We start from the raw sequence: 16,924 nt of genomic DNA, 5'->3' as shown, positions 1-16,924 counted from the left end.
GATTCAGGGTGTATCCCACCTATTGCCCATAGTTAGATTAGATTGGGTCCAGCCCCCCCGTGACCCTGTGAGGATAAGTGGCTCGGAAAATGAATTAATGAATGAAAAAGTAATGTGGCAAATAACGTGGGGGGCGAAGTATAGAACCACTGGCGTTTAATCATACAGGCTGTTCTTGGGTCTCATACACTGCACGACTCGAAACAGCGATCTATACCAAATGCTGCACACAAGCAGGTCATTAACTTCCTAAGAATTTACCCATCAACCTTTGCGGGTGAAACAGAACAATAGGAAGTTTGAAGTTCATGTTCTGTGCTAATTATTTCTTTAGTTACTGTTCCAGTTGTTTCATTACCTGCTAGTTATTTTACTTAGTTTATCATGCAATAATTTCAGTTTTATTATGGCACCATGACTGTGAATGACATTTGTACTGTTAACCAGCCACTATTTCTCATTGTTTGTTAGTGTCGACAATATAAATAGCCTGGTGGCCCAGCTGTACTTTTAAAACAGTCAATAACAGTCAATTCCCAGAGGTTTCATGTTTTGATGACGCTATGATATCCCGATCAAACACAACCTTACAGTCTATGCAGCCATCCGTTGCTCTCCGTGGGGCATAAACGCACCTCGTTTGCTTACTCGCTCCCGCGTACACGCACGCAACCTGATTACTGCTGCTGATTGATTGTGAGTATCTCAGTACCCACCTAACGTTAGGACGACGTGTTTCTGAAACCCCCGGGACCCGGCCAAGCACTGGAGAAAAAAAGACCACTCAAGAAAGAGAAAGACACCGGAGGAGTTGAGGGAAAGCGAAATCAATATGAAAAGAAAAGGGAGAGAAAATTTCAGTCCTAGTGGCTCTACCGCTGGAATTGGCTCGCTTATGATGAGACAAAAAAACTACGTTTAATGTGAAGTGTGCAGATCAATGCCCACATATGGAGACAAGTAAGTTAGAGAAAAATTAACGAGTATGAAACCTATGGTATGAACAAAACGTGATAATTAATCCGCATGACTACGGAGAAAATAATGTCGTCATAACGACCGTCGAGTTTGAAAATCGTTAGCCATAATTGCCTTAGTCATCCCTTTGACTTCTAAATTGTTGCCACGACAACAGAGCTGTGGGAGACTTCCAGAGGGCGGTAAGGGAAAGACGGGAAAGCTTATCCCAGGCATGCGGCTCTCCCGTGGGCCCGCTACCTCCTGGAACTCCCGAGAAAAGTAGTTTTTGGTGTGTTTGTTTCCCGAAAACATTAAAATATGTGTAAGTGGTCAGTGGAGTCGATTTGGATATGTTTCTGGTTGGGTTATTCGTGTTGCAGATTGGTGGATCCCGTAAAGTTGAAAACATGTATATGCTGACGCCACACGCCAGTTTGTTACACCCTGACGTTACACAAAAATAATAAAAATTATAAACATCACTTTAGTGCAAAAACTCTGAAGAGGACATGGAGGAAGAACAGGCTTTACTGGAGTGATTATGGAATTGGAATAGGATTATTTGCACTAGATTCATGATTTTGCACTGTTTTGCTGCACTTTTAATCAAATCTACATCAAAAAATAAATATTATTCATTTTATTCCAGCTATTTGTCATTTTTCGTGATTATTGGGATCAATAAATGACACATTGACCTGGGCCAATGTTTTTGATAGTGGGGACAGTGAACTTCAAAAGCTACTGGCCCAGAGGACCAATGGCTAAGTTCCCTTATTGTCTATTCCTGTTTGTGAATGTGAATGTAACCCTGCTCTTCTGCTCATAATATTAAAGTGCAGTGGTCTCCAAACTATTCCACATAGGGCTGCAGTGGGTGCAGGATTTCACTCCAACAAAACAAGACCACACTTTTTCACCAATCTGGTGTAATCCATTGATTGCAATCAGGTGCTGCTTGTTTTAGCAGAAACCTCATTGGTTAAACAGTCTATGCTCGATCGGTATTAAAAAAAACGGGACCCACAGCAGCCCTTGAGGACCGGTTTGGAGACTTTAGTTCTGGTAAGTGCCACAACACTGAACCGATAGGTGATTTTGGTCGGGCCATTCTTTTAATATTTCACAAATAAGTCGCATCCCCGGCCAACTTATGACTATAACAATAACTATGATTTATATTCCGAAAAATATGATTATTGTTGTTTTGAAATTGTTAAGGATGGAATGGAATGCAAAGAACACTATACTGTGCAGAAATCCAATCAAACACCCACTTATTTTGTGTTGATCAGAACACACGTATCAATTAAGATCAATTTAGAACATATTTGCTTTGATTGGGTGAAAAATTAAAAGTACAACGCAAGGCTTAATACACTGCTATGTTTGATGACGGCAAATAATTACTACCGGAGTTCGTTTGTGCTTTAGGTTTTAGTGATGGGCTGTGTCGCTCTTAAGATATCATTAAAATAATTCTCAATGTTATATTCTTAATTTTAATTTGTGCAAAGGGATTCATGTCATTCGGTAGTTTCTTTTCATTTTTTCTGTGGGGAAGGTCTGGCTGAATTCACTAATAAGAATGCGACTGCACCTTGGCAGCAAATTTCTTCCTCTTAATGTGATTGTCTGAACGCACATACCTCGGCACAGTGAAATACCTGATATGGTGAACGTGATCTCTTGATGGTTTACTGACGAGGTGTTGGAACCAGAAACTGTTGCTTGTACTTGCGCTAGAGCTTGTGATAGGCTGGAATTGTTTATAGTGAGCGTAATCTCCTGATTGCCTGTGCCTCCATTCACCAACCCAGTGGTGCCCAAGACATGGGTCAGGTCCTGAGAGCCTGGTTGATAAGTGGTTGAAAAATTTAATAATTTAACTCTTAAAATACTAATCCACAATTTAGAAACATACCTGAAGTGTCCTGCTCAGACAGACCAGCCATTGTGACCTGAGCAGGTGTGATTGTGGACGGTTGCAGGCCAAGGCTGGTCAGGGGGTGGAGGACAACATTGGCAGACACAGTTGGGTCACTATTAGACATTAGCTGATTGCCAGACTGGAGGACAAGACCAGTGTCAACACTTAGAGGCTGTGAGAGAAGGCCACCATGCTGTAGCGTCTGTTGGAGAAGGGCATGGTCAATCTGCAAAAGAAAACAATGTTGCCTGACATTGGGAATTAAATCATCATTTAGGTATAAGCATAGTCTAATACTAACATTTAGGTTAAATTAAAGTATCTAACTAATGTATACACTGAACAGGCACACCCAAATATAAATTTTATGAAATTCATTATATTTACAACATCAAATTGTTTGCCTCAATTAAGGAGCCATTCCCTTCATAATGCATTTTCGTTATAGTTTGCAGCTCTGTTCAACTGCAAGATATCTAGTAAATTTGCAATGCAGTACTTTAAAATCACATTACACATTTTTAAATCTACATTCTCTGTAGCTAATGTGGTGATCAGTTTTTTTCTTTACTGAATACAAAATTGGGTAAAGTAAAAAATAGTAATAATTCAGCTTTATATTAGCTTTGATTTTTATCAATATAAACAGGAAATTTAATCTACAGCCTTGTATGCTGCTTCAAGATTTGGATAATAAAAGTAATGTTATAGACGTAACATAGCACTGATATTTAATATTTGACTAGTATGCGGTTGTGAGAAAAGCCTCAGCTGTAAGAAATAAAAATCAAACTACATTGATCCCTCTCTATATCGTGCTTCAAACTTTGCGCCCTCTGTCCATCGCTAATTTGTTTCAATTAAAAAACAATACAGTATTTCATTTAAAAATGTTAAGCTACAAGCATGTATGCTTGGACAATTGCACAAATTGTTTTCTTTTGTAAATATATCATTTATATCAATTATTACATTTGCAGTGCTTAAAAAACATTTAATGAAATATACATATATGAGGATTTTTTTTTTTTAAGTAGTTTTTAGTTTTACGGAAAAAAACGTGTCTTATATGTATCTCTTTCCAATGCTGTTAAAACATTGAACATGCTAAAAATAAATTTAAAAAAATCGATTTTCCCCATTAACCGCGAAAAATGTGGGATCACTAATCTGAAACAAGGTTTAATAGGAGATGTGCCTAACCTGCAAAGTTATGTTGTTTAAGTTGCTTGTATCAATGCCAGAGATTTGGACATTTGGGCACACCAATGGGGCGGGAGTTAACTGGAGTTGAATCCCTTCAAGTGTGGTCAGACCATCTGAGAGGGACACATTAACATCTCCTGTCACACAAAAGACAAACAATAAGACAAACAGACAGACTTGAGTAATAGGTTACGTTACAGACATATATGAATAAATGTTATGAACTCCAATTACTGAAAGATGGATAAAACAAACAATATTTGAAAATGCACTGTATTAAATCCTCTCTTGGGTACTAAAAAAAATTGACTTTTACGTGGCATGACTCACTAACACTCAATAGTCTGTTCCGGTAATTATGAAGAATTCAATCACTAATACTATAGACAAATTATCACTAATATTTACTGTACACTCTAACAAGGGCTTTAATTTTGTACGGTGTGAAAACAGATAATACCTGACATTGAGGCAGGCAGAATCGCCTGTCCCACCAGCCCCGACTGTAATAGATTCTGATCAAACTGCCCTGTCAACACTTGGTTCGCTGGTAGGAAGATGTTATCGGAGTTGGGAGTTTGCAGTAGCCCAACAGACTGAAGTGTTTCCGGTACTGGTGTCGGCTGGTCTTGTCCTGAGGCCCCAACATGCTCTGTGTCTCGAGTTTGACAGGCCTGGGTAGAAGTCGGGGAGGGCCGTTTGGACTTGCGGCTCTCGCCATTAGCTCGCAAGTGGCACTGTATGTGGGTTTTGCGATGCCCAGAAGTACGAAAGCGGAGTTCACAGAAGGGGCATTTAAAAGGCTTGGAGCCAGTGTGGAGCCGCATGTGCACCTTTAAGCTACCTTTTGTAGAGAAGGAAGTGTTGCACATGTGGCAGTTGACAAGTTTCTGACCTGAAAAAAGAAATTCAGGAAGTGAATGTGAAATACTTACACATTTATAAAACTGGGTCTTGTTCCCGGCATAATTTTAGTTTACAAGTATATTTTCCTTCTATTTTTTTTCCCCAAGAAAAAAATACACACACAAAATGTAACAAACGAGCAAAGACTGGTTGGCTTGATTAAACCCCTGATGAGAAATAATTTTTTTGCAAGCACAATGGTATTTTTTTTAAATTAGTATGGTAGCAGTAATTAAAAAAATACTTAATCAATTCTGATAATAAGCCAACAATATGTGTTCAGCCATGTTGTTAACCTGGGAAGGGGCTGTGCGAAAAATAATTGCAATCATTTCAAAAAGGAAAGAGCATCAAGCCTAACCTGTGTGTGTCTTCACATGACAATCGAGAGTAGATTTCACCGTAAAACTCTTCCCACATTCATCACACTTGTATGGTCTTTCTCCTGTGTGGATTCGAATGTGCCTAGACAATTGGGGTTAAAGTGTTAGTCTTCTGCTTCTGAGCTCTCTCTGTTTTAAAGTGGTGCATACTCAACAATCATAACGAAATAAAGACAAAACCAGAAGAAACTAGGCCAATTATACACACAAAACATGGATGACACTGTCACAAGCCTCCTCTTTTTAGCATGTATCACTGTTTGAAAAGATAATCATACGTATATAATCAGATCAAAAACAAAAACACCCACAATTTTTTAAAATTACCTCTTTTCCCCTAATTTTACTCATCGGTTTAAACTCTTCTACATGTAAAAATATTTAATGCACTAGAAGAACGAAATAGTTACACAAATAGGTACTTATTTTTGTATGTAACACAGTATTCATAGTTCACTTTTTTAGAATGCATAGTGTCAATCTTCCAGAAGAGTATCTTGAATTTAATTTTGCATCATCTTTTATACAAAAATCTGAAATAGTGGTGAGGACTGAAAAGTTTACATGTAGCGTGCACAATGTACATACCTGAAGCAACTCCTGGAAGGTAACGATGGTTCTATAAGGCCATCTGAGTGATTCTCATGACAGCTATGCATTACGGTAATGAAGAACATTTACCAAAGCTAGCTTACAATAGCAGAATGCTATGATGTCTCAGTATTTATTTTAATCAAGTTTTGAGCTCACTAATATTTTATTTATTAACAATATGAAAAAAAAACGCTAAACAATTTTACCTTGTAACCAACTTTTGTCTTGTCTTCTTTGTGGTGCATTGTGGGTTGGAATAATTTTATTAAAAAAAAAAATACAGAACCCAACCAATGAACACAGTGGAACAGTAATGAATACTGCATGCATGGGACACTAGATTTTCCTTTTTTAAAAATTTTTTAATTAATTTATTTTTTTAATTTTTTTTTTACAAAGTAGAAATAATCTGCTAAATTATATAGTTTTAAACACATTTATATTGTTTTTAATACAATTGTAATGAGGTGAAAACATCAAAGCTTTTCATGAACGCATTACAGTAACGAAGTTACGACTAAAACATACAAAATACTATAGTGGTAATAAATCGTAGACTAGACCACATAATAGATAGATCTTTCAACAAACGTTTCTCAGGTTTTCATGACTATATCCCTAAAATCCTCAAAGACATAGTTTAAGTTAGCTTCATGAGAATCACCCATCTGCTTGAATGCACGATAACAGGTTTTACATTTGGTCTGGTTAGTCGTTTAATCGCTAAAATAAATAGTCATTGTTGACAATCAAAACAATTGGATGTGACCTCCCTAGCTGATGTTGGCTTGGTGTCATGTTATTAAAATAGGCATAACGTTACCTGACAAGGTCACTGGGTTTCTTGAAACTCTTTGGGCAAAAAGTGCAGCAGTTCGGAAACTTGGGTTCTGTTTCCAGCACCTCCGTCTTGTCTTTGATCTCACTGATGCGATCCCTCTCTGCTGCAGACTGGGAAAGGATTCGCTCTGACACGGAGGCCTCCTCGCCGGGATCCTTTGCCAGTTCTGCTGCCTGCTCCTCGGTGAAAGGGATTATTTCCACTGCCCGTCTCTTCGATGATTTATGACCCCCTTCATCGTCTTCGTCTTCATCCTCCCCTACATCTTGATCTTCCAAACCAATAACTGAAGCAATAAAATATAAATGTATGAGTAAGCACATATCCAGATATACTGGGCTGGATACAACATTGACTGTGTAGACATAATATTCAATGAGATGTGCTCAGTTTTGAGTTAGATTTCAGAAACGCTTGTGACCAGAAGTAGGCATTTACTAGCCAGAAATTGAACCCAGGCAATCCCTTATGAATCAGACTACACTAACCTTGAGCATGTTTTCTGGGGTAGCTCTATTTGACTTACTTTGATCTTCTATAGCGTGATCCTTTTTCAGGTGCTTTTTAATTAGCAGGCTTGTCCTGAAGCTCTCATCACACATGGAGCATTTGAACGACTTGACATGGATAATCATGTGGCGGTTCAGGCTGCCATTGGTTGTAAAAGAAGCGTCACAAACATTACACTTGAAGGGTTTCACTCCTGTTATTGCGGATAAGGGAATGGAAATGATGTGTTAAAATAATTTGAAACAAAGCATTTTAATTTATGGTGTTCTAAATTGAAAAAAAAAAAAAAAAAAAGATTCTAAAATTGCAGCAATTTAGAGAAATATTTTAGCATTTCCAAACAATCCTGAGAGATTTACCTGTATGTGTGTTCAAATGGGATTTCAGCACCCCAGCTGATACAAAAGCTCTTTCACACAGGTGACATCTGAATGGCTTCTCTCCAGTGTGGGAGCGCAAATGCTGTTTCAGATGACTTGACTTTTTGAAACCTTTGTTACACCAAGTGCACCTAAGGAGAGAAACAACTTATTATTAGCATCTACTTTATTCGTTAAAATGCAGTTTAGTCTCTTGTGTTAATTATCTGTGGATAAAGTCAAAAAAAAATTTTTTTTTTAATATTATTCAGCATTTACTATTGAGCAGATGCAAATACCTAGTCACTGCAAATGATACTCAAAGGCCAGCATATCAGAATAATTGATAAATGCTAAAATGTTTTTGTGATAAGCCTTTTAATTCATTCATTGCCAGCACATGTATAGGTATAGAATGTAATCACTGGCAGTCCTCCCAGTCAAAATAGATTGGACGTATATCGCTGTCAGTGGCAGCCAATAAGTTAATTAATGAAATAACGTTACAGCTGTTCGGAAAGTAAGAAGGTTGTTGATCTGTTTTTTGAGTTTAAGTGTTCTAAGCGCTCATATCCCATAGTTACAGAGTGGGCAAATTTAAAGCAACCTTGTCAATCACCATCAATGGCAGCCAATGAACTAACAGCAAAATATCTACTATGAAGGTGTGATGGGAAGGTTCCAGCTAAAATGAAAGGTTTATAAAACTGTGGTGAGACCAGCGATGTTGTATGGTCTGGAGCAGGGGTTTTCAACCCAGTCCTCAAGGCACACTGTGGGTCCTGGTTTTTGTTCCAGCCGATCCAGCAGAGACAGTTGAACCAATGAGGCTTCTGCTAAAACAAGCCACACCTGACTGCAATCAGCTGATTGCACTTGTAAAACACCAGATTGGGGAAAAAGTGTTGTCATCTTGTTTGGTAAGAATGAAATCCTGCACCCACAGTGTGCCTTAGTGGAATAGGTTGGGAACCCCTGGTCTGGAGACAGCGCCACGGAGGAAAAGACAGGAGGCAGAGCTGGTGGTGGCACGGATGAAGATGCTGAGGTTCTTTTTGGGAGTGACCAGGATGGATAAGATAAGAATGAGCATATCAGAGGGACACTGCATGTTAAAGGATTCGGAGAGAAAGTCAGAGAGGCCAGATTGAGATGGTTTGGGCATGTCCAGAGGATATACTAGTCCTTCTAAAAAAATTAGCATATTGTGATAAAGTTCATTATTTTCTGTAATGTACTGATGAACATTAGACTTTCATATATTTTAGATTTATTACACACAACTGAAGTAGTTCAAGCCTTTTATTGTTTTAATATTAATGATTTTGGCAAAAAAGTCAAGAAAAACCAAAAATCCTTATCTAAAAAAATTAGCATATCATGAAAAGGTACTCTAAAGAAGCTACTAACATAATCATCTGAATCAACGAATTAACTCAAAACCCCTGCGAAAGATTCCTGAGGCTTTTAGAAACTCCCAGCCTGGTTCATTACTCAAGCGCCTGACCTGGGCTACAGAGAAGCAGCACTGGACTGTTCAGTGGTAAAAAAAAGTAGTTTTTTCAGATGAAAGCAAATTTTGCGTGTCATTCGGAAATCAAGGTGCCAGAGTTTGGAGGAAGACTGGGGAGAAGGAAATGCCAAAATGCCTGAAGTCCAGTGTCGAGTACCCACAGTCAGTGATGGTCTGGGGTGCCATGTCAGCTGCTGGTGTTGGTCTACTGTGTTTTATCAAGAGCAGGGTCAATGCAGCTAACTATCAGGAGATTTTGGAGCACTTCATGCTTCCATCTGCTGAAAAGCTTTATGGCGATGAAGATTTCATTTTTTAGCACGACCTGGCACCTGCTCACATTGCCAAAACCACTGGTAAATGGTTTACTGACCATGGCATTACTGTGCTCAATTGGCCTGCCAACTCTCCTGACCTGAACCCCATAAAGAATATGCAGGATATTGTGAAGAGGAAGTTGAGAGACACCAGGCACAACACTGTGGATGAGCTTAAGGCCGTTATCGAATCATTCTGGGCCTCCATAACACGTTAGCAGTGCCACAGGCTGACTGCCTCCATACCACGCCGCATTAAAGCAGTCTTTTCTGCAAAAGGATTCCTGACCAAGTATTGAGTGCATAGCTGATATAATTAATTGAAGGTTGACTTTTTTTGTATTAAAAAAAACTTTTTTGTATGGGTCGGATGAAATATGCTAATTTTTTGAGATAGGGATTTTTGTTTTTTCTTGACTTTTTTGCCCAAATCATCAATATTAAAACAATAAAAGGCTTGAACTACTTCAGTTGTGTGTAATGAATATAAAATACATGAACGTCTAATGTTTATCAGTACATTACAGAAAATAATTAACCTTATCCCAATATGCTAATTTTTTTAGAAGGACTAGTATAGCGCACATATTGGCAAAAAGGATGCTGAATTTCCATATGCCAGGCAGGTGGGTCTAGAGAATGACCAAAGAGGATATGAGGACATGAAGGTAGTTTGTGCAAGAGCAGAGGACAGGGTTAGATGGACACAACTGATTCGCTGTGGTGACCCCTGAAGCGAAAAGCCAAAACCAAAAGAAGAAGAAGAAAAAGAAGAAGAACAAAGGCACAAACTGACAAAAGCAGTAAAACCTGTACAGTCACAATATAGGTGTTAAAAATACTAATAGTTATATATTTTTTTATCACCCACTATATGCTTTTGCACCAACGCCCAAATAACATAACTGCTAGGCTCTGAAATAAACCTGTATGCTCTCTTGCTGTTGTTTTCACTGTCCTCCTGGTATTCTTGCGGCTCAGTGTCCAGTTGTAAATCTTCCTGACTGTTGTGCTGGAGAAGTCCATTTGTCTAAATTGAAAGGTACGACACCAATTTCACTCAACTGAATAAGAGACGCACATCCAAGATATTTATAGTAAAAAAAAAAAAAAAAAATACACAATGATGTTCATCATTGCTCTCAGGAGAAAGCTACGTCATAATCATTACAAGGTGTGAGACTCCAAAAAGATTTATTTATATTTATTTTTTAAAACTTATAGACTAATTTAATGTGTTAAAATAGCTATAGAACCTGAAAAATACAATGTTTTATGATTGAAAAATTATTTATTCCATATCTATTTCCCTAAAAAATAGTTTTTGGGATTCTGCCCAACAGCAATTATGCGTTAGATTATACAGGTATGACCTCATTTTGATAAGACTTGACAAATGGCCCTATTTTATCCTAGCATAAAATGTTTTTCTTCTAAAATTCTTAAGTTATGTAGTGATTAATCATTGTAATTCAAACAAGCAGCCAGCCTCGTGTTCAATCCTGATTAAGAGGCTATTAATCAAGCCATTTTAAATTAATCAGATAGTTAATTTTGTTTTAGGACTGTTCTGTATGCGCCTCAAGTCTTAGTTCATATGAAATGCAATCCAACTGCAAGTTACAGAGTTTACTGAAAACCAGGGCCGAGGGAGCGGATTTTGAGGTCGGGACTTACCACTTCAGCACTGGGAACATGAAGCAAACTGGGGGTGTTAAAACTGGATGAAAGGGCCTGAGACTCCAATGTGCTGGAGTCCTGCAGCTGCTGGACAGTGGAGAATTGGCTTTGATTGTAACTCGATTCTGTCATTGCAAAGCCTGGAGGAGTGCACACAAAAATACAGTGTTGTGACCATTAAATAAACAAATTGCAGAGAGAGGTTACTGAAAGCATTTTAGAATTTAAACATTTCTGAATTTATAGATTAAAAATTAATGCATGGTAAAAACTGCTAAATGTCCCATGAAATCAATTTCTCATCGTTACTCTGCATGGTGATGGAGATGCATTAGGAGTATTGAATTTACATTACATACTTCAGATGTTTGTAAATGACTATTAAAAAGCCTATCAAGATCTGAGTGTACAATCAGTGAAAAAACTGCTGTTTCAAATGCATGTAGGTTCAATCAATGGCGTAGATCAGCAACCCAATGTCAAAGAGGTTTTGAAAAGGAAAAAAATTATCAGAAGTGAGGGAAAGACTGATAGGAATTAATAATTTTCTTTATTTAGAGCTGACACAAGTATAAGTGGTTAATCAAGGTTGTCAAAGTTAGGTGTATTTTCAATTTATATAATGACTCTTTTAGAAGGAATATACCTTGTGTTAAAGCTTGTTGGTCAAATGTGGTCTGAGGGAGTGTTGGCGTCTCAAACTGGGTGATATTCTGTGGCAAAGTGTGTTGGGTAGTCACATAGGAATCTATAAAAGGAAAGAGAGGTAGAAGGCTAATCATCTAGTGTTCAATAGAATACACTTTGAAGATGTACAGTAGATAATTATGCATTAATTGTGAGTAAGACCTAAATGTACAGTACAGGCCAAAAGTTTGGACACACCTCAATCAACGCAACACAAAATAAGGTCCCAGTCACATTGATAAAAGCAATAAATTCGACTAATTAACCCTGATAAGCAGTGTTGTCACTAACGTTAGTGACGCGTTATTGTAATCTTATTACTTTCTTTCAGTAACGAGTAATCTAACGTTTTAATTTTTCCAAACCACTAATCTTATTGAAGTTAGTTTCCTTAGTTTATTTGCGTTACTATTTTGTTATTGCCTAATAATGTATGTAGAATGAATAATATTGCAGTCATTTACGATGAGCATTTTGAATAGAAAATGTTTGAAAGGTTCCCACTCAAAGTTCATTTCCATTGTAACCGCTCATAGTTACTTTCTGTTTTGGTTTTGAGACACACGTGCTGTTTTGGGAGTAAGAAAGGCGTGTGGAGCAAGGGTGCACATTCGAGCAGAGTGCAGCCACCTGTTAAGATGTGCGAGGGAATATTGATCCGTGCGTGTACATGAATAAATGTATTTTTCCTTCATTCTTGAGAGTTCCAACAATAGGTTGTAGTCACTACATGTGCGGCCGTTTCGTAGCTTTCCCATTGCAACGGCGGGTAGTTGGCGAGCATTGTTAACATCATATTCAGGTTGCACATTTATGCCACGAGGTGACGTATTTATTTAGCATCTTTGGGATGTGATATAAGTTGGATTGAGTGTATAGTGCCACGTTTTGTGGCCAAATTGACCGCGTGTGTGTACGGCATACTTCTGGGTTGTACGCGGGCAATTGCGCCCGCCCCCACCTTTATGTTTATTGTACTTTGAAATTCATTTGTGTGTTGTTGATTAATGTGCAGTCAATTTGTATTGTTTTACTTTGGCACTGATATGCTGTTAACACTAACCCCTAAACCCTAACCCGAAGTTCAGAATTTTTGACATTAGGCTTAATCTTTGAGTTATCAGGTGTTTAACTAATCAGTGAAGTTGATTTCAACAAATTCCATGCAGTTTGTCAGTTATTTTTTAGTTTCAGGGCTCTGGAGTGGCCAAACTACCGTGAGTCAATTGTGGTTGAAATAAACTCCATCAACTAATTAAAGCTCCGCTAACTTGAAGATTAAGCCTTATGTGAACAATTCTGATCTTCCCCTCTAAATTTAATTATCGGACAGTCAATTACATGTGATGACATTTTTTTGTTGGCATTCTTATGTTGTGGAAGCAAAGGGTGAAAAATTGGTGAAAAGTAACCAATATTACTTTTAAAGTAAGTTAGTTACTTAGATAATAAAGTAATCAGTAAAGTAACTAGATTACTTTTTTGAGGCATAATCAGTAATTAAATTACTTTTTCAAGTAATCTGTGACAACACTGCTGATAAGGCATACGTGCGAATTGAAAAACGTTTCAGGTGACTACCTCTTAATTGAAGCTTATTGAGAGAATGCCAATAGTGTGCAAAAATGTAATTGGAGGAAAGGGTGGCTACTTTGAAGATACTAGAATATAAGACATGTTTTTAGTTATTTCACCTTTTTTTCTTGCCAAGAACATAATTCCCCAAGTGTTCATTCATAACTTTATTACCTTCACTGAAAAATTACAATGTAAATAGTCATGAAAGTAAAGAAAATTCACAAATGACAAGGCGTGTCCAAACTTTTGGCCGTACTGTATCTCCAATTCAAACCCTTAAATTAATGCATACATTAACAGTTACATCAGCAACAAAATGCTAAGCCTATAAGGAAAACACAACAACATTAGCACATTTTCTTGTGTTTTGTCGCTTTCCTTGGTGACTTGGTGAGTAAGGAGCTGGTTGTATAGATTAGGGATAGCTCAGAGGTCCACTGCTTAGCTTGTCTTTTTGGTTTTGTACACAGAACATTACAATTATTCATATCCTGTATTACTTGTATTTTAGAAGATTTTGTGCTTTGCTAGTGGAAGAGGCATTTTTTTTCTACTGACGTACAAAAATTATTTACAATTAGTATAAATATTTGGAGGAAGCAACTGATAAAAAGCCATGTTTTGCTCTATGTAACTTGCTTGCTTTATATAAGAGTAAAGGGCATATTATATGTACAGTGTTTGAAAGGTGCTCGGCAGACCTAGTTGCTATAAATATCTAGCAGCTATTAAATGGTGATGGAAAGGCCTAATGTCCTTGGTGATTGTGTGTGACCATTCTTGTTACCTTCTCTTTGCACCAGTGGTTCATCTGCCAACTGAGCTTCTAACGTCACTGGCTGGCCTCCGCTTACATTCTCTCCTTGACCAAGTCCCAGCATATTTTCTTGCTCACCTGAAGTTGCAGGTGGTTGCTGAAGGGAGTTTCCCTCCATCTCTACCTGTATATTGTGGGGCACTGTGCCAGCTTCAAGCTGGTCTGATGACTGAGGCTGCAATTGCTGAGCCAGTTCATATCTGTTTTAGGGTTGAATGCGTGGAAAAACATTCCTATCAACTTCGAACAAGACTTTGTTTGAATTAATTGATAAGAAAAGGTTACAGTGCATCATATTGCAAAGTCTTAAAATAGACAGTTTAAACATATACTTGACTCTACCGTTACTGCGTGTTATTACAATAACAAATCAATTCAAACCTGTGTGTCTTCATGTGTTTCCGACAGTTTGGAGATGACTTGAAGGTCTTCTGGCAGTATGGGCACATGTAAGGTCGCAGGTCACTATGGGTCGTCATGTGACGACGTAGGCTACCACTGGTCGTGAACGTTGTATCGCACATGACACACTTGTATGCCTTCAGTCCTGAATGGGTCCTGATGTGTGCTTTGAGAACCCCTGAGGAGGCGAAACCCCGACTACACTGGACACACTTGTATGGCCTTTCTCCTGTATGAGATCTTGTTTAAGCAAATTGAAAAAACAATGACAGTATTCCATCTGATTCTTTTTGGTTTTTTCACATTTTGAGCAGAAGAATGAAAAACAGAGAAGTCCAAAATGTACAGTTGCTCCACAATCAGCTATGATATTTGAGCTTGAGATTTGTTTTGTATTAGCTAACGTGTATTTCAGACTATAAGCTTCTAATTAGGTCTGAACAATATTGGAAAATAACTTGCATTGCGACTTTTTGGAGGTTTTCGATATACAGTATATTGCAATATTAGAACTAGAATAATTTTCACCAGATGACTTGAATAGCTCTGTTTGGGAAGACTTTGTTTGACTCACCATCTTTTTGTATTAGTTTATTGCGTTCAGTATTTTATTAGATTGTTTTTCCTGAGTTTCCCCTTGTTTTTCTCATTTATCCTTGTATTCTTAATTTCTTTGTTTATTTTATATTCTTTAATAATTTATCATAATATTAATGAATAAAATGTTATTTTAGTTTCTATATTTTTATTGTTGCATTGTAGATTTAAGGTGCTTCAATTTACATTAATTGTATTTGTTTAAGGTATTTATTTATTATTCACTTAATTAAGAACTGAAAGTGCAAAAAAATTGCAAAACCGGGAAACATGATTGTATTCATATAATACCGTTTAATGCAGGCTAAGGGGGTTTATCTGTGAATGATGAAGATTGCTGTATATTAAAGGGATACAGGAATCCATGTCTCGGCGCACTTGCTGCTTTTATGAAGCAAACCAAAAGTTTAAACGTTAAAAAAATTAAAATTAATTCTCGCACATCCTGCGATAGGACTATTGCGCATGTGCACATAGTGATGTTGATATTTATACTTTATATCGTGTAGTATTGCCTACAACTAATTACGCTCTCTCCCTTTGAAACCTGCAGATTTAATAACAAAGTGGCTTATTTATGGGTTTTTATGGGCTAACACCGTAGGGGTGTAACAGTACACAAAAATCTCAGTTCGGTACGTACCTCGGTTTTGAGGTCACGGTTCGATTCATTTCCGGTACAGTAAGAAATCAAAATGCAAAATATAAATGTGCTAGTTGTTTATTACACACTTTTGTGCTTTCAACAATAGGAACAGTAGCCTATACTAAGATAGAATACTGCTCAAAAAGTAGCGAGTATTTAAAGATAATAATCCAACAACAATTTGCCTTTCAGACCCCACGTATTGGTCAGCTTTCTATCTGAAAGAAAGAAGAAAAAAGAAGTCCTGTGCTAAAGAGAAAAGCAATCCCAATGACAAAGATTTTAACATGTATTTTACAAATGAAATGCCTCAATGATTTTTTCCTCCTTATGAACGGTTTTCAAAAGCTTTATTGGTGGATTTTCTCAAGTTAAAGCACCACACAGAAATTAATAAATTTAATTGTGTAAGCAGGATCTGTGTATTGTTATTATTTAATTACAGGTGTTTTAGCTCATTTCAAATTATTTTATTTAAATGGGCTATTATTTATTTTAATATGTGTTTGTATTTTACAAATGTGATGTAGTATTCATTTATATTGTATATTTTATGTTGTATAACTTTAGTTCCAATGTGAATATTAGTTCCTACTTGTTTTGTTGTGGTAGGAGGGTTTTGTATTGAACACGGGGCCGTGTTGGTTATTATTATAGCAGAGAAGACAACAGTAAATCAAAAAAGACAAGTCAACTGTGCCCCAATCTACCACTCAAGAGATCTGATGGACTCAAAAAGTGGGATACGATTGCATATTAGTTTGAAAATCGACCGGCTCCACTGTATTTTTACACGAGTGACTTCCGGTCTGCCCAGTCTGCTAGCTAGTAGTATTGACGCAGTAGGGCCGTGTCTCGCGTCAAATAATAAACTCTGCCGTTCTTTTCGCATGCATCGCGTTGAGCCGCTTCTGGGACGCGTCTAAAACACGCGGCCGCACTGCGACTGGTGTGCATTGGCTGATCGACTTTAACGCCCGCGTTTCACTGCGTCCTCG

General features: G+C 37.5%; 1 protein-coding gene across 1 annotated transcript in view; it reads right to left on the bottom strand.

The window, feature by feature from the left end:
- LOC130914599 (zinc finger protein 236-like) overlaps positions 1 to 16,924 on the bottom strand; it is a 45,530-nt gene that overhangs the window by 9,358 nt on the left and 19,248 nt on the right. The window contains exons 13-25 of the mRNA XM_057833957.1: positions 14,663 to 14,923; positions 14,252 to 14,481; positions 11,846 to 11,947; positions 11,197 to 11,339; positions 10,446 to 10,549; positions 7,690 to 7,841; positions 7,347 to 7,523; positions 6,803 to 7,106; positions 5,364 to 5,467; positions 4,557 to 4,991; positions 4,094 to 4,233; positions 2,885 to 3,116; positions 2,628 to 2,813 (exon numbers count right to left, since the gene is read on the bottom strand). Coding sequence (XP_057689940.1) covers positions 2,628 to 2,813; positions 2,885 to 3,116; positions 4,094 to 4,233; positions 4,557 to 4,991; positions 5,364 to 5,467; positions 6,803 to 7,106; positions 7,347 to 7,523; positions 7,690 to 7,841; positions 10,446 to 10,549; positions 11,197 to 11,339; positions 11,846 to 11,947; positions 14,252 to 14,481; positions 14,663 to 14,923 — 2,570 coding nt within the window. The remainder of the gene's footprint in view (positions 1 to 2,627; positions 2,814 to 2,884; positions 3,117 to 4,093; positions 4,234 to 4,556; positions 4,992 to 5,363; positions 5,468 to 6,802; positions 7,107 to 7,346; positions 7,524 to 7,689; positions 7,842 to 10,445; positions 10,550 to 11,196; positions 11,340 to 11,845; positions 11,948 to 14,251; positions 14,482 to 14,662; positions 14,924 to 16,924) is intronic.

The sequence above is a fragment of the Corythoichthys intestinalis genome, chromosome 4 (assembly GCF_030265065.1).
Source record: "Corythoichthys intestinalis isolate RoL2023-P3 chromosome 4, ASM3026506v1, whole genome shotgun sequence".
NCBI lineage: Eukaryota > Metazoa > Chordata > Actinopteri > Syngnathiformes > Syngnathidae > Corythoichthys > Corythoichthys intestinalis.
This window is presented reverse-complemented; position numbering and strand designations above follow the sequence as displayed.